Source organism: Dendropsophus ebraccatus, chromosome 1, assembly GCF_027789765.1.
Source record: "Dendropsophus ebraccatus isolate aDenEbr1 chromosome 1, aDenEbr1.pat, whole genome shotgun sequence".
Classification (NCBI taxonomy): domain Eukaryota; kingdom Metazoa; phylum Chordata; class Amphibia; order Anura; family Hylidae; genus Dendropsophus; species Dendropsophus ebraccatus.
Genome location: NC_091454.1, coordinates 40,184,170 through 40,209,202, shown reverse-complemented (window position 1 = coordinate 40,209,202; position 25,033 = coordinate 40,184,170). Strand labels below are relative to the sequence as shown.

General features: G+C 42.8%; 1 protein-coding gene across 2 annotated transcripts in view; it reads left to right on the top strand.

Annotated features, from left to right (window-relative positions):
- Nucleotides 1-20,723, top strand: part of LOC138773403 (F-box/LRR-repeat protein 21-like) — a 28,348-nt gene extending 7,625 nt beyond the window's left edge. Inside the window, exons 3-7 of one of the 2 annotated variants that reach the window (XM_069954108.1) lie at nucleotides 6,552-6,647; nucleotides 11,446-11,821; nucleotides 12,894-13,016; nucleotides 18,859-19,030; nucleotides 19,956-20,723. In XM_069954108.1, the coding sequence (XP_069810209.1) occupies nucleotides 6,586-6,647; nucleotides 11,446-11,821; nucleotides 12,894-13,016; nucleotides 18,859-19,030; nucleotides 19,956-20,599 (1,377 nt within the window). In that variant the 5' untranslated portion in view covers nucleotides 6,552-6,585 and the 3' untranslated portion in view covers nucleotides 20,600-20,723. The remainder of the gene's footprint in view (nucleotides 1-6,551; nucleotides 6,648-11,445; nucleotides 11,822-12,893; nucleotides 13,017-18,858; nucleotides 19,031-19,955) is intronic. The other variant, XM_069954109.1, reaches the window with a different exon arrangement.
- Nucleotides 20,724-25,033: the final 4,310 nt, after the last annotated feature.

Sequence of the window (25,033 nt, the reverse complement as noted above, 5' to 3'; positions counted from 1 at the left end):
GGGGGGGCAACATGCAGTGAGGGCCATCTATATATACTATAAGGGGGGTCACATAGTGTCAGGGCTACTCACTAAATGAAGGGTGTAAAGGGGCCAATACAGGTGTGCAGTTTGTAGAGAGATGAGGATAGTGCCAGAGTGAGGAGCCTAATATGTTTGTCTGGCAGATTCTGTGGATTCATGGCTCAGAGAAGTTCTCATAACGGCCCAGGGCAGGTGGAGAAGAAGAAAATAAAAAGGGAAGAACTCAGATCAGAGAAGATGTCCCCTGTGAGTCATCTGATATAACTGCACTGTAATGTATATGGTGTATACAACCTGTGTGGAGCTGCGTCCACCTCTATATGACTGGATGAGGTGATAGTGATCTGTGAACAGTGGATCTTATTCAGTAGCAGCGGTGGTGTTAGTCAGTATGTGCTGGTATTAGTCGGTATGTGGCGGTGTTAGTCAGTATGTGCTGGTAATATTTGTTACTTGTTATCTGGTACTGTGTTTTATTGTTCTTAGTATACTGGATTTGGTCAGTAACAATATGGTGGTAATGGTAGTGGTTGTGGTGTGGCGGTAATATTTCCCCCTTGTATACTGGTATTCAGGGGCGGATTAACTTTACCTCAGGCCCCCCACCCCACTGTAACTATGGCAGCACTAGCCTGGCATTCATAGTACAGTATAGATAATGTCATGATGTCCTGATTTGTCCAAAATTGCCATAAAAAAGCTCAGGAGCTCAGGGCCCTGGGCTGCCGCCCCAAACGCCCCTATTATAATCCACTACTGCTGGTATTATTAGTAATATTGGTCTCAGTATACAGGATTTGGACAGTAACAGTATGGCGGTAATATATATGGTGATAATATTTTTTCTTTCTATATGCTGGTGTTATTGGTAATATCTGTCTTGCGGTACATTATCTATCTATCTATCTATCTATCTATCTATCTATCTATCTATCTACACACATACACCTACCAGTAGCATCACTGAAAGGGGGGGGTGGTGGCCCAAGTTGACCTCTCGCACAAGGGCCCAGGAGACATAAGCTGCGCCCCTGTGTAGGTGGTAAAGTACAACTTGGCAATGGCTCCTTTCTGCACCAAAGATGATTCACAGAATGGGGACAAGACAAACAAACAAAAATGGGGGCTAAACAAGCCAAGGGTCAAAAACCAGGGCTGTGGAGTCGGTAATCGGCAGCTGCGACTCCAACTCCGACTCCAACGCCTGAATTTTATCAGGACCGACTCCAACTTCGACTCCGACTCCTGAATTTTAGCAGGACCGACTCCCAACTCCGACTCCTGCTCCTTTATAAATGGCCGGTCATATACCAGGGGAGTTATTTATCACACTGGCTCAGCAGCTTCTCCCTAATGTCCTACATGATCCTGGGGCGACTTCTGAGGAATAAGGAAACATATAAAGCAGCTTCTCCTGTGTGTGCAGTGGGTGCAGCCAGTCTCCAGCCTCCATGTCCTGAACAACTCAGAACTAGACTAGATGGAGCAGGTGATCTTTTCCTGCTGACAGTCTTCTATGTTTCTAACTAAATATTCACCAGACTTAAAGAAACACTGCTAACAATGCCAGATCCCTGTAATATAGAGGTCAGACATAGTGATATAGAGAGGGGTCACACATAGTGATATAGAGAGGGGTCAAACATAGTTATATAGAGGTCACATAGTGATAGAGAGGTCACACAGTGATATAGAAAGTCACTGTGGGGGCACGCAATAGCACGCACACACACACACACACACACACACACAGCCTGCTGCAGCTATAGCACACATACACACAGCCTGCTGCAGCCATAGCAAACACACACACAGCCTGCTGCAGCCATAGTGTGCACACACACACACACAGCTTGCTGCAGCCATAGCACACACACACACACACACACAGCCTGCTGCAGCCATAGCACACATACACACAGCTTGTTGCAGCCATAGCACACACACACACACAGCCTGCTGTAGTCATAGCACACACACACACACAGCCTGCTGTAGTTATAGCACACACACAGCTTACTGCAGCCATAGCACACACACACACACACACACACACACAGCTGCAGCCATTGAACACTGAAGAAAAACACACAATCTTCTCCCAGAGAGAAAACCCCACACTGAGGACAGAGGTTACAGCTACACTACTTATGTCTTCTCCTCCTCCTCTATATTACACAGGATATCTTCATATTACACTGCTGCTCATATACAGTCATCCAGCATTCAGGAAGAGAACAGCACAGATCTCTCCCCACACAATGGACTCTTCCAGCTCAGAAACAAACTGCCAAATAGTGACCGACAACTTTTCCATGACCACCCTTATGTAATAGGGACAGTGTCCTATTAGAATGTTGCTCATAATATATATTCAAGAGCAAAACTTGTAAAATTCATATCAAAATTCAATTCTACATTTTTTAAAGATTTTTTTACAGCTGGAGTCGGTACATTTTTTTCCGACTCCGACTCCAGCCAAAACTAGCTCCGACTCCATGGCTCCGACTCCACAGCCCTGTCAAAAACGGGTACTAAACAAGCCAAGGGTCAGAACCAGTCGGGCAGACCAAGGTGATAGTGTCTTAATCACACGGCCTTTTAGTTGTGGACAATGTGAGCTTGTCTCGTGTAACTCTGTCCTAGCTATCTGTAGCAATGCAGTGTGTTACCAGGGCCTCAGCAACAATAGGCTGCATTGTATAAATCCCTCTAGTGTGATGAGACTTGTGTTGCCTGGCAACCCTGCTTGTCACGCACTAGGCCGCAGTTCTCCAAGCTTTTACCTTGTCTGCTCAATCATCACTTTTCCTTCCTTTTTCTAAGCTTAGTTGCTACTAGAGATAAGCGAGCATGCTCGTCCGGGCTTAGTACTCGTTCAAGTATTAGGGTACTAATTGTTGCTTGTAACTCAACGAGCACCTTTTGATACTCGAGACAATGGCATCTTCTTCTTCCTGCATGTTTGGCGGCTTTTTTTCAGCCAATCATCATGCAGGAGAGTATTTGGGAGCTCATAGCATCAAGTGGGAACCCTACATGTCGATAGCAGCGATTGGCTGGCCAGATCAGATGACCTGGGCATATAAGAATCAGGTCCCGCGATGCTCTCCTCACATGCAGGCTTGAAGAGATTAGGGAAAGAGCTGCTGTCTGTCAGGGAGAGTGTTAGGCAGGGAATTAATGTGCGGTTAGGCAGGAATCCGACATGAAGAACCCAACAGTCCTTCTAAGGGCTTGAAATTTTTAAAACATTTTTTTTTCTACTCTTGACTGCTGGCTTGGACTTGTAGTCAGTAGTCAATTTGTCCTGTTGCTGACATTCTTGTGGCTGGCTGGGATCTGTAGTTCAGCTATACCTATCCTCACCTATCCTCACTGTGCAATTAGCCAGCCCCAGAGGCATCCATGCATGCCGCCCCTGCTGTTTCCTGTCCATTCCCGTGTTCTTTCCATCATTTTCTGAGGTTTCCAGGTTTTCAGGCAACCTTCCTTGTGCAGAGCTTTGGTCCCCTGCAAAAATGCTTGAGTTTCCCATTGACTTCAATGGGGTTTGTTACTTGAAACGAGCACCCAAGTATCGGGAAATATTCTCCTTGAGTATCGAGCACCCGAGCATTTTAGTACTCGCTCATCTCTAGTTGCTACCCACTAAAATAGCACAAAATTAAGAGTGGCTTTCCAGCACTTTAACAACCTGTGACTCGAGACATCAGCGAACCGGCCGAGGTTTGGGTTCGTATGAACCCGAACTCTCAGCTTCTGATTCCCGCCATCTGCCCGCTCTGTGGAGAGGGTGGATACAGCCTGAGGACCGCCTGGAAAACTGGGATACAGCCATAGCCATAGGCTGTATCCCAGTTTTCCAGGTGGTCCGGAATCTACATAAACCCTTAATACAGGTCCACGTAATGTACAATGCAGATGTACATAATAATAATACAACAATAAACTGCAATGTAATACAAATCAAAAAAATACATGGAAACAATTTGACAGCTATTATTATATACATCAGTGATGGATTAAGTGCGCCATAGGCCATGGACTGTTCGAAAAACAGGGAAAGTAGCTATGGCAACACTAAAGTGGTGTTCACCGTGCATAGTAAATATAATAGTTTATATCGCTTGGACATTTCTGCGTATGACTATACTAATTATGTTTATAATCCTCTGCATATTTATGCATCACACAACTGACTAATGCTCCAACACTGCGTAGTGTGCTGGATGAATTTTGGTTTGGTGAATGACAGGAGGGTCTATCTAGTTCATATTCACATTGCTATTAGTTAGCAATGGGTAGGCTGAAAAGCCAACCCCAGTCATGTCATAATGGTTCCATTTTTTTTGGCCCGTCATGCTTTTCCATTGCTGTATTAAATTTGGCCCACCTGACGTTGCAGCTAGAGATGAGCGAACCTCGAGCATGCTCGAGTCCATCCGAACCCGAACTTTCTGCATTTGATTAGCGGTGGCTGCTGAAGTTGGATAAAGCCCTAAGGCTATGTGGAAAACATGGATAAAGTCATTGGCTGTATCCATGTTTTCCAGACAACCTTAGAGCATTATCCAAGTTCAGCAGCCACTACTAATCAAATACCGAACGTTCGGGTTCGGATGGACTCGAGCATGCTCGAGGTTCGCTCATCTCTACAGCAGATTATAATATCGGTGGTCCGTAGAGCTGCTTGGACCACCCATATTATAATCTCGTAGGCCGCAGGCAGTTTTTAGCCCGTGGCCTAGAAGTATCTCAGTAGTGCCCCAAAGCTGGCAATGTGTTAAAGTCATCGCGCGCCTCCTGCAGCCTCTGGAGCTCCAGGAAGGCTGAGTCCAAGTTAAGGGGGCAGTCATGAACAACTACAGTAGGGGCTGGCTTCTATTTTAAAGACTATTCTTAAGGACTGGCTTCTACATAACAGACTGTTGGGGAGGTCTGGCTACTATACAGGACTATTGTAGAGGGCTGACTACTATAAAAAAAAACTATTGGGGTTGGCTGGCTACTATATAAGAGACTATTTTAGGGACTGGCTTCTATATAAGACACTATTGGGGAGGGCTGCCTTCTACATAAGAGACTATTGGGGAGTGCTGGCTTCTACATAAGAGATTATTGGGGAGGGCTGGCTACTATATAAAACAATTGGAGAGGGCTGGCTACTATATAAGAGACTATTTTAGGGACTGGCTTCTATATGAGACACTATTGGGGAGGGCTGGCTTCTATATAAGAGACTACGGGGGAGGGCTGGCTTCTACATAAGAGATTATTGGGGAGGGTTGGCTACTATATAAAACAATTGGAGAGGGCTGGCTACTATATAAGAGACCATTTTAGGGACTGGCTTTTATATGAAAGACTATTGGGGAGGGCTGGCTTCTACATAAGAGACTATTGGGGAAGGCTGGCTACTATATAAGACACAGTTGGGGAGGGCTGGCTACTATTTAAGACACTATTGGGAAGACTGGCTACTATATAAGACAGTATTGGGAGGGCTTGCTACTAAATAAGACACTATTGGGAGGGCTGGCTACTATATTGGGCACTTAGGAGGGCTGGCTACTATATAAGAGACTATTGGGAGGGCTGGCTACTATATAAGACACTATTGGGGGCTGGTTACTATATTGGGCACTTAGGAAGGCTTGCTATTATATAAGACACTATTGGGAGGGCTGGCTACTATATTGGGCACTTAGGAGGGCTGGCTACTATATAAGACACTATTGGGAGGGCTGGCTACTATATTGGGCACTTAGGAAGGCTGGCTACTTTATAAGACACTATTGGGGGCTGGTTACTATGTGGGACACTATCGGGAGGGCTGGCTACTTTGTAGGTCTCTAACAGTAGGCCTGGCTATTATGTGGGGCACTATTTGGGGTGGCTACTACATGGGGCACAATTATGGGATTACCTACTGCTTGAGGGATATAATGGGTAACTTTCATGTCGGGAAAATTACTTTAGGATAGGCAGTGCCAGGAACGCCTCACGCTGCTCTGACAATGCCAGAAACGCTGCATGCAATGCTCATTAAATATCATGGTTGGCTCACAACGTTGTTCAATTTTTACATTTTGGCCCACTGTGTATTTGAGTTTGACACCCCTGCTCTTCTAGGTAGGCTGAAAAGCCTCCCTAGAAGAGTGGAGGCAGCTATTGTGGCAGTATTCATATTGATGCTCATGGTTTTAGTGTGGACTATAAACTCAGCTGCACCATAAACTGCGTCAAGTATTTGTTAGTAACATTGAACGCGCATACATAGAATAATTATTTATTGTTGGTTAGTTTATTTGAAAAAAAAAAATATATATATATATGACTACTTTTTTTATTATTATACTTTCTGTTTTATCCTTTTGGTATGCCATTTTTTTTTAATTCATGGACATTTATGTACTTTGCATATATTAGTCACTGTCTGGTTTGTGGTCTGTGTTACATGTCTTGTGCTAGTTTTTATATATATTTTCTGACGGGCTTGTTTTTATGGTATTCTGCTGAGGTAGGAGGTCAAAGTGGACGGATGCTGGTGAATGCCCCATGGCAGCGGTTACCTCAGTTCATTCATCAAGTACAAGCTATAACTTGGAAGCGTTTTTTAGGTAAGAAATTTGTTTCCCAATATGGAAATCACTTCTTACTGTACAAAAACAGGAACAGATTGTCCATCCCTTGTTTCATTGTCGTAAAAGTGAATCACCACCATTTATTCATCTCTAAATTTACTTTGGTTGGAAGATGATTTCTCTCTTGTTTAAAGAGTCAATGTCGTTTTTTTTTGGTTTTTTTGCAGAAATCAATAGTCCAGGCGATTTTAAGAAACTTTGTATTTGGGTTTATTAGGCAAATATTCCATTATCTGCATTTAAAAAGACTTTTCCCAGGTCCCCCCTCCCTCTTCTTTTCCATTCACTGCAAAATATCAGAAAATTGTGACACACATCCCTGTCTGTGCTATGGAGAGGGGGGAAGGAGGGTCATGAGTCAGCAGCAGAGAGCAGAGAACAAAGGATTACAGGCAGGAGCTGGGTGAAAGCTGTATTCAGAGGTCAGAGAGGTCAGTGCGGACTGTCAGAGGAGATAGCCGGGTCGTGTTGTTGTAAGTTAACTCTTTGTTGTCCTGTTTTGGTGCCTCATCTCCCTTCACCCCTCCCCTCTCCATACACAATGTTAGAAGACAGGGGAGAGAGCTTCAAACTGCTTTTTCATGATAAAAATGCTTTTTTCGCCTAATAAACCCAACGACAAAGTTTCTTAAAATCGCCTGTACTATTGATTTCGGAAAAAAAAATAAACGACATTGACACTTTCTGATACGAAGCTCAAAATCCCCTGCGTGGACCGAGTTAAATGATAAATGCCTCTATAGCAGCAAAGGAGATTGTTGCCTTGTGGTGTATTGTTGAGTTAAATGTGTCAGTAATATGCTCCAATGCTTCCTCTAGTGGTCTATATTATGAGCCATGATTTTACATTTATACATTATATAGGTTCATTTCGGGAATTTTGAGCTCTGTATCAGAAAAATGGGGCTACTGCAGCTATAAAGATATGTTTAGCCCAGAACGACATGAGGTTTAAAAGGGAATGTTCAATCGAAAGCATTACTGACATTTTGGTTAAGTTATAACATTTTGCACAGACATGTCAAAAGCTTAGATTAGTTAAACCTGAGTTAAAGAAGCATTCTGTTTTTATCATTATTTTTTTTATTGTTCCCTCGGCCACAGGCTGACACATATACTTACCAATGGTGATTGGTGTCCCGCGGCGCAGCTTTGTTCCAGTCCTACGGCGCTGCTCAGAGTCTGCTGGCACCCACGTGACCTCTTCAGCTCCTGCTCTACAGCTAAGGAGGCCACTCAGCAGCCAGGGTCTCCAGTGCATCTCTATGAGAGCCAGAAGAGGGTCAAGAGTTAAAAAAGTGGTGAGGTCACCTCCAGCGGGATGCGAGCGGCGCTGTTGGATGGGAACGAAGCTGAGCTGCGGGATACTGATCATCTTCGTTACGTATATGTGTCAGCCTGCATCCGGGGGAACAATTAAAAAAAAAAAAAAATGCTTCTTTAACTTTTGGAGGGATTCTCAGGACCGAGACCCCAAACGATCTAAAGGTTTGCCTTGTCTGTACAACATGTCAAAAGTTATTTTAAATGACAGTAATGCTCTAAGTTAAAATGATTGCTGAATAACATTCTGGGAATAATTTCAGACTATTATTTGCAGTTTCATTTCAAATTTAGATTTTTATTAGGCGTTTAATGAAACATAGAAAATGGTAAAAAGGAAAATGGTAAAAACATTTTTAATGGAAAGAAGCTATCAGAGAGTGCCATGAACATCAGTGTATAACAATTCCAACTGTATAACAATTCCAACTCTGAAAAAGTAGGATCATACTACAGAAGTTAAAGAGGAAAAAAAGGGGAGAACAAAGGGAAAAAGGGGAATAGAACATAGTCTTACCAATTGTTTTAGAAGGCTAAATATAAGAGTTAGGTATCAACATAGATTTGTGTATGTCTAAGGGCCCTTTTACAGGGGATAATTATAGGCAAAAAGTTTGCCCAGCAATGCTTATTTGGCCCATAATCACCAAACGTAAAAGTGTCAGTGATCAGCCTAGAAGCGGGAAAACGCCCATTCATCGTCTGATCACATCCTTTAAACAGTCCCAGAAATCATTGTTTATCGGCCACAACAGGGGAAATGTAAAAAGGGGGTGTGCAGCCGGTAGCAATGTATTTAAATGGGTGCATAAACAATACAGGGAATGTTTGTGGGGCATGGCCACTTGATTAGTTGTGCCGCGTAAAGGCACTGCAAATGAGCGCCAATCTCATTGATCGGAGCATGTTTGCTTGTGTGGACAGACCCTAAGACCCAAAATTGAATTCAAGGGGACAGTATTGAATTGAATTAGTCTAGTTGGTGGAGGTAATTGAATCATAAGGATCTTATTGCACAGGGTGATTATCAGCCCCCTAGGTTGATATTGTCCTGCTTGCAAGATAGTGAAGGCATGTAAAGGCTCTTTAAACAATCATCGATCAGTGATTGGTGTTTGTATTGTGCTGCAGTTGGCCTATTTAAGGCCCTCAAAGAATATGTGCCTGAGATCTGGCCAAAGAAAGTCCAGTTATCTGACAGCAGATTGTGTGGACTTTTGACCAGAATTCCATAGGAACAGGGAAGGTCCATTATATGTGTAAGGGTGCCCTCATACACACTTTTTGTCCTAATTTTTTTCACGCAACAAAAAAAGAAATTTTTTTAAAAAAACCCATGCATTTTTTCTGGAATTTTTGTCTAGCGTTTCTGACTTTATGTGTGAATGATCTTTTTTGTGGTTTAGGCGGTTTTGTGTGCTGAACTTTTTTCCTTTGCCATCACATGACCTAGCTGTCACAAAAGGTACAGCAATGGCGTTTTTGAGACAGCCAGAACAATCCCATTGAAGTCTATGGGAGAAAAAACACCACAGTGTGCCAGTCCCTTCTAATCTTTGAACAGATTAAATTGCCCATTGGTTTGTGACAAAATCAGTATTCCTCAGGAGGGTTTACATCATCACAACTGGAAATTCAATTCAAATTCAATACATTGTGGTTTAAAACCTATAACTTCAATAAATCAGATGACCCCCGGCCAGACTATATGTCATCTATACGTGAATATATCTGTGAATATTTAAAGCGATTCTGTACCCACAATCTGCCCTCCCAAACCGCTTGTACTGTCAGATAGCTGCTTTCAATCCAAGATCTGTCCTGGGGTCCGTTCGGCAGGTGATGCAGTTATTGCCCTGAAAAACAACTTTTAAACTTGCAGCCCTGTGTCTGTGCTCTAGCCTTGCGATGCCTCTCTGTCCCTCCTCCCCACCCTCTTCATCATTAGGAACACCCCCAGGCAGGATTTTTCCTATTCATCACTTGTCTGAACAGTGCACAGGTGACAAGTGATGATTAGGAGAAATTCTGCCCGGGGTCATTCCTAATAATGAAGGGCGGGAGGAGGGACGGAGAGGCGTCGGAAGCCTAGGGCACTGACACTCTAGGCCACGCCAATTTAACACAGGGCTGCAAGTTTAAAAGTAGTTTTTATTCACCTGTGGTTTGGGAGGGCAGATTGTGGGTAGAGAGTCGCTTTAAGATATGGATTTTTAAAGCCATATATTATTTTGCCCTATATATCAGCTAGACACATATTTAAAAAAAGTTAGGTTTACAGGGGGTCCCCATAGCAGTGCCTACTTTTTCATGGTATCACTTGTTAGGTCAAAAAGAAGAAATACAAGGCATTACTGATGAAAGTACAGGATTTGTCCCCTTTGATGAGCTGTAAAGAAGATCTCTCAGGGTCTCAACATCCATCACAGTCATTTGGAATTTGTCTACCAACCATATCTTGTAAAAAAAGAAGTTATTTAAAATTCTGATCTTAATACACACCCAAAGTAGCCAGACAGGGCCTCAGTAACTGATCCCATCCTTGTCTCAACAAGATGGCTTGGTGGATGTACCAGCAATCTATCATTATGGTTTTTAAAGGAATTCTATCACCAGAGTCTTGGCAGACGTCCATAATCACCTCTGGTAAGTGGTTGTAGATTACTCACTCAATGGCTCTATAGACTTTGGCTTCCTTGATATACTCAATACATCTTAAGACTAGGTTACCTAGAATACCTGCCACTGCACTCCAGCCGCGTTGCCAATGCAGGCCAGATACGGATTCCTTCCAGCAGCACAGTTGATTGCAATGCTTGAAGGAATCTGTTTCTGGTGCGTGCATGCATCGAGAGTGTGGCTAGAGTGCAGCGGCAGGTTTTTTGATAGCCACCCGCTAAATATTATAGTTACCCTTTAAATAAATTAGACTCTTTGTCTGCCTCCCTACTGCCTTAACAATAACCTGTGTGTGATATTTTAGTAGCAGCTATGTTCTTGTTCTGCTGGCTTCTACTGACATCCCACACCCTGCTCAGCTCTGGAGGCGGGGCATTAGTCAAAGCTGGCGGAACGGGAACACAGCTCGGACTGGAATATCGCGCATGCAAGGAGATTGAGGGGGGTACGTATGTCTCATTCGCTGTTTTATGCCACGGGGTCAGTAGGGAGAGTTTAAGAGGCAGGTCTTCCCTGGGTAGGTGGATACAAGAGTCCTTTATTGCAGGTTAGGCAAGCCTATATTCATAGAAGGTTACGGAGGTATGAAGAAACTTAAACTCAAAGTCAAAGGGGAGGGATCATGAGACCCCTCTATATGTCCTATATGTATATGTATGTATTCATGTCATGGAATACTGGTGATAATAACAACAATGGTTGACATGCTGCAGAAAAAGTAAAATGAATTCTGTTTTTTTTTTTTAACCTTTCTTGTGTTTCTCCTCTCCAGAATGAAACGAGGTAGACTCACTGTTACTATTGACAGCCAAGTTGTTGAAGGACCAAAAAGAATAAAGAAACAAAAAAAGGACACTCCGCCACCTAAACTGCAGAAATCTCAAATGCAGTCCTGCATGTTGGACTGGGCAAGTCTGCCGCACCATGTTGTCTTGCATATCTTTCAGTACCTTCCACTTGTTGACAGGGCTCGGGCATCATCTGTCTGTCGCCGTTGGAATGAAGTTTTCCATATTCCTGAGTTATGGAGAAAGTTTGAGTTTGAACTAAACCAGCCGGCTACATCGTACCTGAAGTCTACACATCCCGATCTCATCCAGCAAATCATTAAGAAACATGCTGATCATCTTCAGTATGTTAGTTTCAAGGTATTGTTCATAATAAGCCATAAAAGAATAATAAAACCCTAAATGTAGTGTCTAAATACATAAATACAAGGACTGAGGCCTTGACTCCGTCCATTGTGTAGTGGCAGGACTGGGTTACTGCACCACAGGAGCTGAGCAGGGCTATACAGGAGCTGAGCAGATTTATTCCTCAATCAGTTCAGGATTCAGGGGTTCACTGGGCGGTCCTACTCCTAAATTGGACCACCCACTGGACTCCTAAAACCAAAATGCACAGAGGATTTCTTGGATAAACTACTAGTTCAGGGATGAACCTAGACCTTCCAGCTATTGCAAAACTACAATTACTATTATGCATGCACACCCAAATCTGGCTTGATGGGAATTTTAGTTTTGCAAATGTTCCCTATGCCTGTACTAATTATACACAGTCGTTTAGCAGAAGTATGTATATACTGTAAATCTCAATCTCAATTTCGCCTAGAAGCTTACTTTATAATGGACCTTTGAGCTCACATAGTGGGGGAGATTTATCAAACTGGTGTAATGTAGAATTGTCTTAGTTTCCCCTAGCAACCAATCAGATTCCACTTTTTATTCCTCACAGATTCTTTGAAAAATGAAAGGTGGAATCTGATTGCTAGGGGCAACTAAGACAGTTCTACTTTACACCAGTTTGATAAATCTCCCCCAATGTGTTTTAGTAAATACTGTACTTAGATCTGTGTTACATGGTTCCCCTTTTAGTTTGCCTGGAAATGTGTGAATAAATTGACAATTGGGTGTAACCATTTATAATAAGATGTGTCCCTTTACACTTTGACACTGTCACATTGATTGTGTAATGACACACCCTATTGACAAACAGATTGGCAATGCCCAGTTCTAAGCTTCTATATACTGTAAATTTCCAGGAGTAATAATGGAGGAATCAGTGTCTTTTGCAATGTAATTATTTTTCTAAAACATAGATGTGAGAAGGTGATCTCTGCCACAGTTCTCCTTCCTCTCCCCAGACGGTGCTTTGATCTTTACTCCCTCAACATAGATAGGAGGACTATGTACTGAATTGGGCCTTTTCTTTATTTTTCAGGTTGATAGCTGCACAGAGTCGGCAGAAGCAGCCTGCGACATTCTTTCTCAGCTCGTAAATTGTTCCATTAAAACTCTTGGATTAATATCCACAGCAAAGCCCAGCTTCATGAACGTTTCCAAGGTAAAATTAACAGGATTTATAGAGTTTCAATATGTGTTAAGTAACGATGAACGCGCTGTGTTCGATGGCAATAGTGAGTGCACAGTTACCATGGTAACGTCTTTCATGGAGGTGGGAAAGCTTAAGGTGTAACTATCATTTACATTTTTATTGCAGAAATCAATAGTACAAGCAATTTTAAGAAAATCTGTAATAGGTTTTATTAGGCAAAAAAAGCCTCTTTCTGTACTCAAAAAACAATTTCTAAGCCTCCTCCCCTCACTTCTTGTCTGTGCATTATCAGGCAAATCTGTCTTCATTACAGAGAAGCAAAGTGAAGATGGGTTTGCTGTGTCCATTATAACCTATAAAGGGGAAGGGGTTGAGGAGGATGAGTAAGCAGGGAGAGCAGAAAAGCAGCTGTACAGTTTGCAGACTGGGCACATAAAACACTGAACTCAGAGGTCAGAAAGGTCACTGCTTATCTGGGAACTTGCTGAGAGAAGATTGCAGGGTGTTATGCTGTGCAGGACTTCTGTTTCTTTCCTCTCTGTGATCACTCACCCCCCCTCGACCCCTCCCCTCTCCATAGACCATAATGGACACATAAATCCTGCTTCTTGTGAAGTGAGGGGGGACCTAGGAAAACAGAAGTACAGAATGAAACTCTTTTTCTTAATAAAATCTATTACAGAGTTTCTTAAAATCGCTTGTACTATTGATACTTATTGATTTCTGAAAAATTACATTTAAATGACAGTTACACTTTAACATGAGCAAAGCTGTGCATGCTATGGAAAACACTCAGACCCCATAACGCCAGCCATACATTACAATATGCTCCCAATAACCCTATCGCCTCCACTTGCATGATGTTACTTGTGACTATGTAATCTAAGGTGCGGCATCTTGGGATAGTGTTTGCAAACCAGAAATGTCTTGTTAAAACTAGAATATTTGGACGCAATTCAAAATGAAAGATGAATTGGCATCTTAACAAGCTCCAGCGTCTGTGACCTGGATCCCTCTCCTGTGGTATCAGATTATATATAAAGGAATAAGTGACAGTGAAGTGAACAGCCATTTCATAGGAGTTTAATATAAGAAATGCTACGCTTTGGAAACTTTCAACTATTATAGGGCATGTTACCAAGCATTGTAAGAAGAAATGATTATTAGTAGGTGGCAGGGGCGTAGCTAGGGGTTCAGCCTAGGGGGGCGAGTGAGTCTGAGTGGGCCCCCAACCTATTATGTTACCCATAGGGAACCTCAGTAGACCCCAAACAAATAGAGGTGTAAGTAAAGTGCAGACACATCCAGTGACTCACAGGTGACGTCTTCTCTGATGAGAGTGGGTCAGGTTTCCTTTTCTTTTTCATTGTGAAGACTCTTCTAACCACAAATCATCACAGCAGTATCTGCCAGACAAACATCTTCAGCACCTTACTTTTACAGCACCTTTAACCACCTCTATACAAACTCTCCATCATAGTGCCCTTAAACAGTAACAGAGACTTCTTTGAAGCCCAATCTGTAGTCATTTTTCCTTTTCTGTGCTTCTTTCTATACTTAGATCCCTTCTTTATGCCTGTATCTGTAGTTAGGATCCATCATTGTGTCCTCATCTGTAGTAAGACATCCTCTTCATGCCCCATCTGTAGTTGTGTTCCTTCTCTTTGCCCTCTGTAGTTAGCCCCCCCCTTATGCCCTCAACACTAGTTGGGCCCCCACTTTGTGCCTCCATCTGCAGTTAGCCCCCCCTTTGTGCTAAATAAATGGTACCCCTTTGTCCTAATGAACTGTACCACCGCCCCCCTGTATAAACTGTGCCTCTTATGAACTGTTTTTATATTAAACAGTGCCACTGTCCCCGTATTATACTGTGCCCACAATGTAGTTTGCCACTGCCTACCTAATAAACTATATTACTACTGCCCCCTAAACTATATTACTACAATGTACCACTGCCCCCTGTAATGTACCGTACCACTGTCCTCTCTCATGTACTGTACCACTGTCCTCTAATGTACTGTACCACTGTCCTCTAATGTACTGTACCACTGTCCTCTCTAATGTACTGTACCACTGTCCTCTCTAATGTATTGTACCACTGTCCCCTCTAATGTACTTTACTACTGACCTCCTAAATCATTGTTTTCCAACCAGTGTCTCCTCAGCTGTTCCTTAACTACAACCTCCATTATGTCAGGACATGATGGGAGTTCTAGTCTTGTAGCGACTGAAGGGTCACATGTTGGAGAACACTATACTAAATAAACCTCCCTCCTAAATTATGGTTTCCCTACCAGTGGCAAAACTACAACTCCCATTGTACCCTGGTGGCAGGACATGATGAAAGTTTTAGTTTGGTAACAGCTCAGGAGCCACTGTTAGGAAGCAATCATTTAGGGGTACAGTTTATTTAGTAAAGTATTCTCCAACATGTGACCCTCCTGCTGTTCCTAAACTACAATCCCCAGTATCTCCTGCCAGAAGGGCATGATGGGAGCTGTAGTTTTGTCACAGGTTTGAGAACACTACTAAATAAACTCTACCTATGTGCATACACTCCAGCCGGGATTCCTCAGAAGGCAGTACTACATAAGTTCCGTAGAAATCACGGCCATTGTTACAATGGCCATGATTACTACGGAACTTACTGTATGTAGTGTGAACATAGCCTTAAACACTAAGTTTTACTTATCTCTTCTTACATCACATTACATACACCCAGGGACACACACACACACATCCCATGCACCCAGGGACACACACATCCCATGCACCCAGGACACAGACACATCCCATGCACCCAGGGACACACACACACATCCCATGCACCCGGGACACACACACACATCCCATGCACCCAGGACACACACACATCCCATGCACCCAGGACACACACACATCCCATGCACCCAGGACACACACACACATCACATGCACCCAGGGACACACACACATCCCATGCACCCAGGACACACACACATCACATGCACCCAGGGACACACACACATCCCATGCACCCAGGACACACACACACATCACATGCACCCAGGGACACACACACATCCCATGCACCCAGGACACACACACATCACATGCACCCAGGGACACACACACATCACATGCACCCAGGACACACACACACACATCACATGCACCCAGGGACACACACATCACATGCACCCAGGACACACAGCACTTACTGTAATTGCAGGGAAGCTCTGAGGGGGCCATGTGGTGCAGTTCTCTGATCTTCTCCTCACAGTCGGACTCTGGGCCCCTCTTCTTCTTCTGTCCCGACATCCACGAGAGCAGGAAGCAGCCGGAGGAGGTAGTGAGGGAGTGGGGGAGGGGCCCGGGCTGTGAGGAGGGGGTCCTGTCTGTGTCTCTTCTGCCCTGGTATAGAGTGAGCAGACACACAGACAGGAAGCTGCAGTGTCTGCCCTGAGTGCAGCGGCCACTACTTCCGGGCAGCCTTAAAGTGGCAGAGCAGCCTAATTAACACCCTGCCTCTGCGGCCCTTAAGTGTACTGGGGGGGACCGGCCCGGGGGGCCCCCAGCCTTGGTGGGCCCAGGGGCGACCGCCCCCTTTGCCCCCCTCTAATTTCGCTACTGGTAGGTGGTCAAAGTGTGTCCACCATAAAGACCACTCATCTATATCTACTGCTTCTCAGCAAAACTTTCAAAATTAACACTAAGTCATAAGTACGTATTTTGATCCAATTGTATAAGCTCATATGCCACTTTATGGCCATCTCATTCAAGAGGGTCCTTAACCTAGAAGGTGTTATGCTACATGGCAGCCATCGCCACCACAACACCAGCACCCACAGGAGAAGAGTAGAGAGATGAGCAAACCTCAAGCATGCAGCATTTAGATAACCGGTGGCTGAACAAGTTGAACAAGCTGAGCAGCCCTGGGGAGTTCTACTTATGGCTGTATCCATGTCTTCCAAGCAGTCTTAGGGCTGTATCCAACTTCTTCAGCCGCCAGTAATCAGATGCTGCATGCTCCGGTTCAGATGAACCAAATCGTGCTTAAAGAGAACCAATCACGGAAGAAATTTTTATTTTTTTTATTTTCTAATTCAATGTAATTATTTATTTAATTACATTTGTAAATACTTTTATTTATTTTTTCGGCCGCGTTTTTGTTTTATTAACTTTTCAATTCACTGTCTCGCGCCGGCTCTTTTCAAAAGAGCCGGCTCGAGACAGGAAGCTCCCGTCATCCACAGCGGCAGCAAGGCCGGCCGCCATCTTGATTACGTCATTTGCGTTCCAGTGGTGGAACGCAAGTAACGTAATCAAGATGGCGGCGGCCGGGCCGAACAAGAGGAACAGGTATAGTATAAGATACAGACTGCAACAGCAGTCTGTATCTTCATTTTGTCTATTTATGAAGATACAGGCTGCCTTTGCAGTCTGTATCTTATACTTTACCTGATCCTCTTGTCCGTTGCAGTCTGATGCCGGGCGCCGCCATCTTGAATACGTCACTTGCGTTCCAGCGGTGGAACGCAAGCGACGTAATCAAGATGGCGGTGCCGGCCTTGCTGCAGCAAACAAGAGGAACAGGTAAAGTATAAGATACAGACTGCAAAGGCAGTCTGTATCTTCATAAATAGACTGCCTTTACAGTCTGTAGCTTATACTTTACCTGATGCTCTTGTTCGGTGCTGGAAGGCCGGGCGACGCCATCTTGAATACGTCACTTGCGTTCCAGCGGTGAAATGCAAAGTGACGTCATCAAGATGGCGGCGCCCCGGCCTTCGTTCAGCTATCAAGAGAATTGGGTAAAGGAATAAGATACAGACTGCACAGGCAGTCTGTATCTTCATAGATAGACTTAGGGAGAGATTTCCTTTGATAATAGGGACAGTGATTTTTAGGTGATTGGTCCTCTTTAAGGGTTTTCTTATCTCTAGAGAAGAGACCCAGTGGTCAGACAAGCCCATTGCTGCCACAGACCAAAAAGCATATGTATTCTTCAATGCTTTTTATGGAAGTTTATGGAAACAACAGCCGTTAGTTCACACAATGCATAGAATAACAGCCGTTGTTCCCCCGGACAGCAAAATAATGTTCAGGACCTTTATCGGTGCCCGTTATTAAGAGGACAACGGATATTATTTTAAATTATTCACACAGATTTTTTTTGGGTCGTCCTTTCACCGTTTTTCAACAAGATTCAATGGACCTTTAAAAATAGCCATACCCCCTGTGTCCTATTGCTTCCCAGCAGGGAAGGTGTGACTGTGACGTGACTATGCAGCATGTTAGAATTATCCATGGGCACACCTGTATCAAGGCCCTATCTTTAGCTGTATACTTGGCTTTGCACCTGCCAGACATATAGGGGGAGATTAATCTAACATGGTGTAAAGTGAAACCGGCTCAGTTGCCCCTAGCAACCAGATTCCACCTTTCATTTTCCAAAGAGTCTGTGAGGAGTGAAAGGTGGAATCTGATTGGTTGCTAGGGGCAACTGAGCCAGTTTAACTTTACACCATGTTTGATAAATCTCCCCCATAATTCGTATAGTAACAAGAAGTCTGACAATGCGCATACATTGTGGTACTGCAGCATGTATGATTTAAAGGGGTACTCCAGGCAGGAGGGCTTTTTTTGCTATGGCTGGGGAGGGGTGGATAAAGGCAACACTGTCCACACATCATGCTGTTCCAGTCTGTGGTACCCGACCGCGAGGTCACTCTACAGCTGCTGAATGGCTGAACGGGCTGGAAATAGATTAATGTTTATAACATCCCTTTAATGAATGACAATGATATAAAACCTGTAGTTATAATATCTGGATGCTATATAATCAATCATAATGTCTTCTTTACTTCAGTCACACTTTGTATCTGCACTGACCGTAGTCTTTGTCAACTCAAAGTCGTTGTCTTCAATAAAGATTGATGATACCCCAGTGGATGACCCTTCCTTAAAGGTTTTAGTTGCAAACAACAGTGATACTTTGAAGTTATTGAAAATGAGCAGCTGCCCCCATGTATCACCTGCCGGTAAGATATTATAGCTGTATTACCTTTATACCATTTCTTATTACTAGTGGATCTCAGACAGGGAAAGACGTAAAGGGAACCAATCAGTAGGATTGTGGTGATGTGGTTCTCTCAGGCACTGTATAGAGCTACTGTAGCTTTAGTAGGCAGAAAAACAAGTTTTATTCTGCTGCGTGAAACAGGAAGAGGGGCGGCACCTAGTCATCTGGGCGGGGAGCCGCCCAGGACTAGTCACTGTTCTCTGCTGGTCGGCAAGCAGTGCAGCAATGATTGACAGGTAGAGGGGCCACTAAGGGTTCTCTCTGTCTGTCAGGGAAAACGCCGTGACTAGACCTGGGTGGCTTCCTGCCCAAATGACTATTTGCCGTCCCTCTCCCTGTTTCATGCGGCAGAATAAAACGTATTTTTCTGCCTGCTAAAGCTACTGCTACTACTACTAAAGCTACAGTAGCTCTATACGGTGCTTGAGGGAACCAGATCAGCACAACCATGCGGATTGGTTTCCTTTAAATAAGCCACTGCCAGGCCCTTGGGCTGTTCTTCTGGAGAAAAAAGAATCATGCATGTTGAAATTTAAGATGGGCAGTCCTTTTCCGTGGGACATAAACTGAACTGGCATCAGCCAAAAATCTTATATGCATTAGAGGGTTGGCTGGTTCCATTGAAATCGGTAGGTTATGCTGACCTATGTGAGTGGCCACTTTAATATGGGAGGGATACTCTGTGTCTGTATGACATATGAATTTGCTTTAATAGCAGATAATTCTTAGACAAGGTCTGATGAAGGTCTATGGGGCGATCCAGGTCTCATAGACACAGAGGGGGAAGTGGACACAGTCAAGTTGGACTGCGTCTCTGACTTGTTGGACCCAGACCCTCAATAGCGCTTTAGTTTTCTCATGTTATACTCTTTTATCTCAATTAGGAATTTTGTGTGTGGCCGATCAATGTCATGGACTAAGAGAACTTGCCCTGAATTACCATCTCCTGAGCGATGAATTACTGTTGGCCCTTTCGACTGAAAAACATGTCCGTCTTGAACATCTTCGTATTGATGTAGTCAGTGAAAATCCAGGTCAAACACAATTTCACACCATAAAGAAGCAAAGCTGGGACGCCCTCATCAGACACTCTCCGAAGGTCAATATTGTTATGTACTTCTTCCTATATGAAGAGGAATTTGATGCATTTTTCCGAGAAGAGACTCCAGTTACTCATCTCTACTTTGGCCGGGCGGTGAGCAAAGCAATGCTAGGTCGTATCGGCATGAACTGTCCCAGACTCATCGAGCTTGTGGTTTGTGCAAATGGACTTCAACCTTTGGACGATGAGCTGATTCGTATCGCTGACCGTTGTAAAAACCTGACCGCCATTGGACTCGGAGAGTGCGAAGTGACTTGCAGCGCATTTGTTGAGTTTGTAAAAATGTGTGGAAGGAGACTTACACAACTTTCTATTATGGAGGAAGTACTTATCCCAGACAACAAGTACAATCTGGATCAAATTCACTGTGAAGTTTCAAAGCACCTTGGAAGAATGTGGTTTCCGGATATGATGCCGACTTGGTAGACTACGGAAGAGACCTAGAAAGTGTCTTACTTTTGCTTGCTATGCAATTCCAACAAAACTAGATACAATGTCACAAGAAGTTGTCCTTGCAAACCAAACAATCATTTCAAAACGAACATTATTTAACCCTCATCACATAGAGAGCTGTTTTATAGGAGGATACTGGGCTAGTAATATAGGGTTTAAATTATACAACCATAGATTTATTGTTAATGTGCCTCATGTTCAAAGAAATATGAATACTTGCAGATATTTATCAAAGCTTATGATAGGCTCTGAGCCTAAATGTAGCACTTTAGGTACTGTGTATGTTAAGGCTTCGCGGCAGATTTATCGTTACTCATCACATTGTGTTGCATAGAATTGAACATGCAGCCTGAAGTTATAGGACCCCGATCAAAGGCAATACCGACACCCCCAACTCTCTCATATATTGCATCACTGTATATGATGACAAGTTTATATAATCTATGGGGGATTGTGGTCTCTGACTGCTTAGAGAGACTGAACTCCTATTGCTGTGCTACTAGTGGAATCTATACATTCAATATAGTAAAGCGATAAGAAAAACGACACATATATAAAGAGTGTTTCACACTTTCATTAACTCATTGTAATTCTTGTAAAGTTGACAGATTCTCATATTGGGTCACACCACTATTGGTTTAGATATTTTTGGCTTCTGCGCTACTTTGTTGTAAGAAATTAGGGTAAATCTCTGTGGAGAGAAAAAACAATAACACTGCAGTCTAGCAATACAATGAACAGCTTCGAAAAGTACAAAATTCATTTTCTTACTTGGAATGTACCATCTAGATTTGTGACAGCTGAGTGTTCAGAAAAAAAACAGCCTACTGTAGAAAGTGGTCTACGCACCTTTATAATTCACCTGCACTTTAAAGTTAAAGAAGCACTCCAGATTTAATTTTCTTTTGCTTATATAGTGTAGCTAGGCCATTATTGAAGAATAATGTAGATGCTTTGGTGTATTCCAGCTTTAGTTAATGTGGCATGTATAGGTTGTCTGCCTCCATGATTCCTTATTCCCCTCTGATTACAGCTCTCCTATTGCATCCTACATTTCCCAAGACTCAGATGGGTTGGGTTTTATCACTGCATTTGTTCTGAGCCCTAAATGCAGCAAGTGATAGAACAGTGACATAGATCTTCTGTTCTGAACTTCAGTGTACGTAATCTTCTATGTCTTCTCTTAGGGTCCTATTAGATGGGCCGATCAATAATGTAAATGAGCGCCGATCTGCGAGATCTGCACTCGTTTACTGATCCTATTATACTGCTCAATAATGGTATAGCAAGAGCTGCACAGACATCGTTAGCCTAAACTGTTATATATTACCTGTCCGCTACTGGTCTTCTCCTGCCTTCTGCTCACTTCCTGGTGGCTGCAGCTTCAGAGCGGCCTGTGATTGGATAAGCAGCCTGTCAGCTCAGAGCCCAATTTTAAACTGCAGCCACTGGGAAGTGAGCAGAGGTAGGAGAAGACTAGGAGTGTGGACAGGTAATGTATCACAGTTTATTCAGTTATTAGCCATGCATCACTGCACATAGTGATGCGTAGTCTGCGGACGATGATTTTAGGTCCCGACCTAAAGACAAGATCAACTGATAATTGTCATTGGCTGATCGTTGTCTGTTATGGTGTGTTTACACAGACAGATTTATCTGACAGAATTTTTAAGGCAAAGCAAGGAACAGACTATAAAGAGGAAACATATCCTCTCTTCAAATCCATTCCTGGCTTTGGATTCCAAAATCTGCCAGATAAATCTGTCTGTGTAAATGCACCAATACACAAAGCAATAATTGCCGAATCGGCCCACTATCACTCTGTGTAATAGGGCCTTTACATACAGGGGAGATTAGTGTTAGGCTGCATCTCACAGGACACACTACACAATTTGTATACAGCAGAGACAGACAGCATGGTCAGGGGAGTTGTATAACTCTGCAGATAATTGCTGTTTGGACTAACCTACTATTACATATCACTTCTCTCTCAGTCCCATAGAGATAGCCGCACAATTCTATAGATTGTATTAAAAGGTAAAGCTTGGTGGGAAAGGTCCTGAGCTGCGAAGAGGGATCTGACAGGTGAAGATGTGATTATGTAGTTTACAGGGAGTCAGCTGATCCGGACAGGCCACTTCAGGTTACACATGAAGACATGTAAGTTTTGGGTTGTCACATGACCCATCTGCAGCAGTGAAATGTATGGATGCGGCTGAGCTGGAAAGAAATAGATGACACTGCAAGATATAGGAAAAATTGAGTGCTTCTTTAAGACTGAAATAAGGCATTAATCAAAGGCAGCAATGGATCCAAAAGGAATGGGAACTAAAGAAAAAGCAATAATTTCCTTGCTACTTTATCGACTTCTCACATGCAATGTTTTACATCTTTACTGTAGTTAATGGCTAGGTAGGGGGCCTTTCTATCAGCCTAAAATGCAGTCATGATATTTTAGAAATTATATTTGTCTAAACCCAACAACCCCGTGAATTCTAATATATGAAAAAGTAGACCCAGTTAATCAGGTTATACTACTTTACTGGTTTATGCAGTTTGTCACTACTACTACACTGAAAAGGCTGCTTTTCTAGCTTTACTCAGTTTTTAGTTTAGTTTTTTTTTTTACCTTGTAGTTCCAGAAAGGCATAAAAGGCTCTTAAACTAGTGTCGTAAGTTGCCAAGAATCTGCATTCAAAAGCCGCTGTCTAGGTTTGGGCCAGTTTCACACAAAGCCTATTACAGGTGCAATTGTTGCACAGTTATTATAGCCGAGCGAAAATGTTAGTTTACTGACTCAAACTGATGCCATCTGTTCCTGATAGAATTGTTTTGCTTTAGTGGCAAGGAAAAGGGTGTTTAAGGAGTGATAACACTAGATAAAAGCCGAAACATGGCTTTAGCTTGGTGGTTCACTTTATAGGTGATCTGCAGGTACACAATATAGATGTGTATACATACACAATAGAAACAAAGTATTTGCTGTTTCTAATATTTTATATAGCACAATGTCAAAACCTTTGATTTAATTTTGCTTTTGTGCTTTAGATGCTATATGTAACTAATACTTAATAAGCCCTATAACATAAAACGTATTAGGTAAACCAGATACTATACAGCTAACAAGACATTGTCTTTTCAGCAGCACCTAGAATTTCAGCAGAAGTCTTCTTCCTGAAACACTGGTATAGAAACAAGACAATCACAACGTGATAGTAATATATTAAGTTAGACCCATCAGAAGGTGTCCTGTATTGTTTTGTAGACATGTTATTGGCCTACAAGGAGCGTTCCATCTTTGATTTATAACAGCCTGCATGCGATTTTGTTTTCCCAAAGGCTTCTACTGCTTTTAATTTTGAGTTAAAGGGGATATCAAGGATTAGAAAGACAGTTACTGGCAAAAACAGCAACACTTTTGTCATCCGGTTGTGTGTGGTATTGCAGTTAAGCTCCATTCACACCAATAGAACTGCACAGCAAAATCACTGTTTTTGGAAGAAAGGAACTTTTTTTCCAAGCTCTTTAATGTGAATTATGTTGCCCTATGTGATAGCAGGATATGACAGTGCTAGAACTGATGTCAGAGATATAGGTATATGTGATATGAAACATCCTGACAGGACTCCTGCTTAATCCACCCACACAGGGTGATTAACAGCCTTCTGTATATTTAGATGCTGGTCCTAGGGTCCAGTCTGAATTTATTTAGCATCAGAGCGCAGCTTGCGTCTCATCCTGTTCTTTGGGCAGCATAAATCACCTGACAGATTTGTAAAGTGAATGTATCAGCTAGATTATATTTTTTTACTGCTTAGAGAAAGCTACCAAAACAGGTTTTTCCTAATTTATTTCTATTTTATGATTGTAATTTCTTTACTTTTTGTACATTACTATGGGGGCAGCTTTTTCTGTACAATTCTAACAGCACTTTGTGATATGCTTTACAGCAAGCCTCATAGACCTAGATGACAAGACAGGACCTGTCCCATAATTAGAGCGAGGAGGTTCTCCCTCCAGGTTACAGAACGTGGTTTAATTAAAGTGGTATGCACTTACAAAATAGCTTGTTGACCCACAATATGAAAGTGCATAACACTTGAATTGCATTCGGTCATTAATAGTGCAGCATCTGCTCTACAATACCATGAGGGCCATTCATGTCTGTCAGCCAGCCTGTCCTTAAAGAGGATTTAGTAGCCAACTCTGCCCATGTCTATTACATTAGGCATAGGATATACAATGATATGTAGACACTTGCCTCAATAACATTACTTATAGCAGAAAATCACAGCAGATCTCATTAAAGCAGTATAAAACAGCAGGGTAACCAATATCAAGGAATCCTATAGCAAAGTATAATATAATTTGTCCAATATTTTCTTTATGTAATGCTTTAATAGGCAA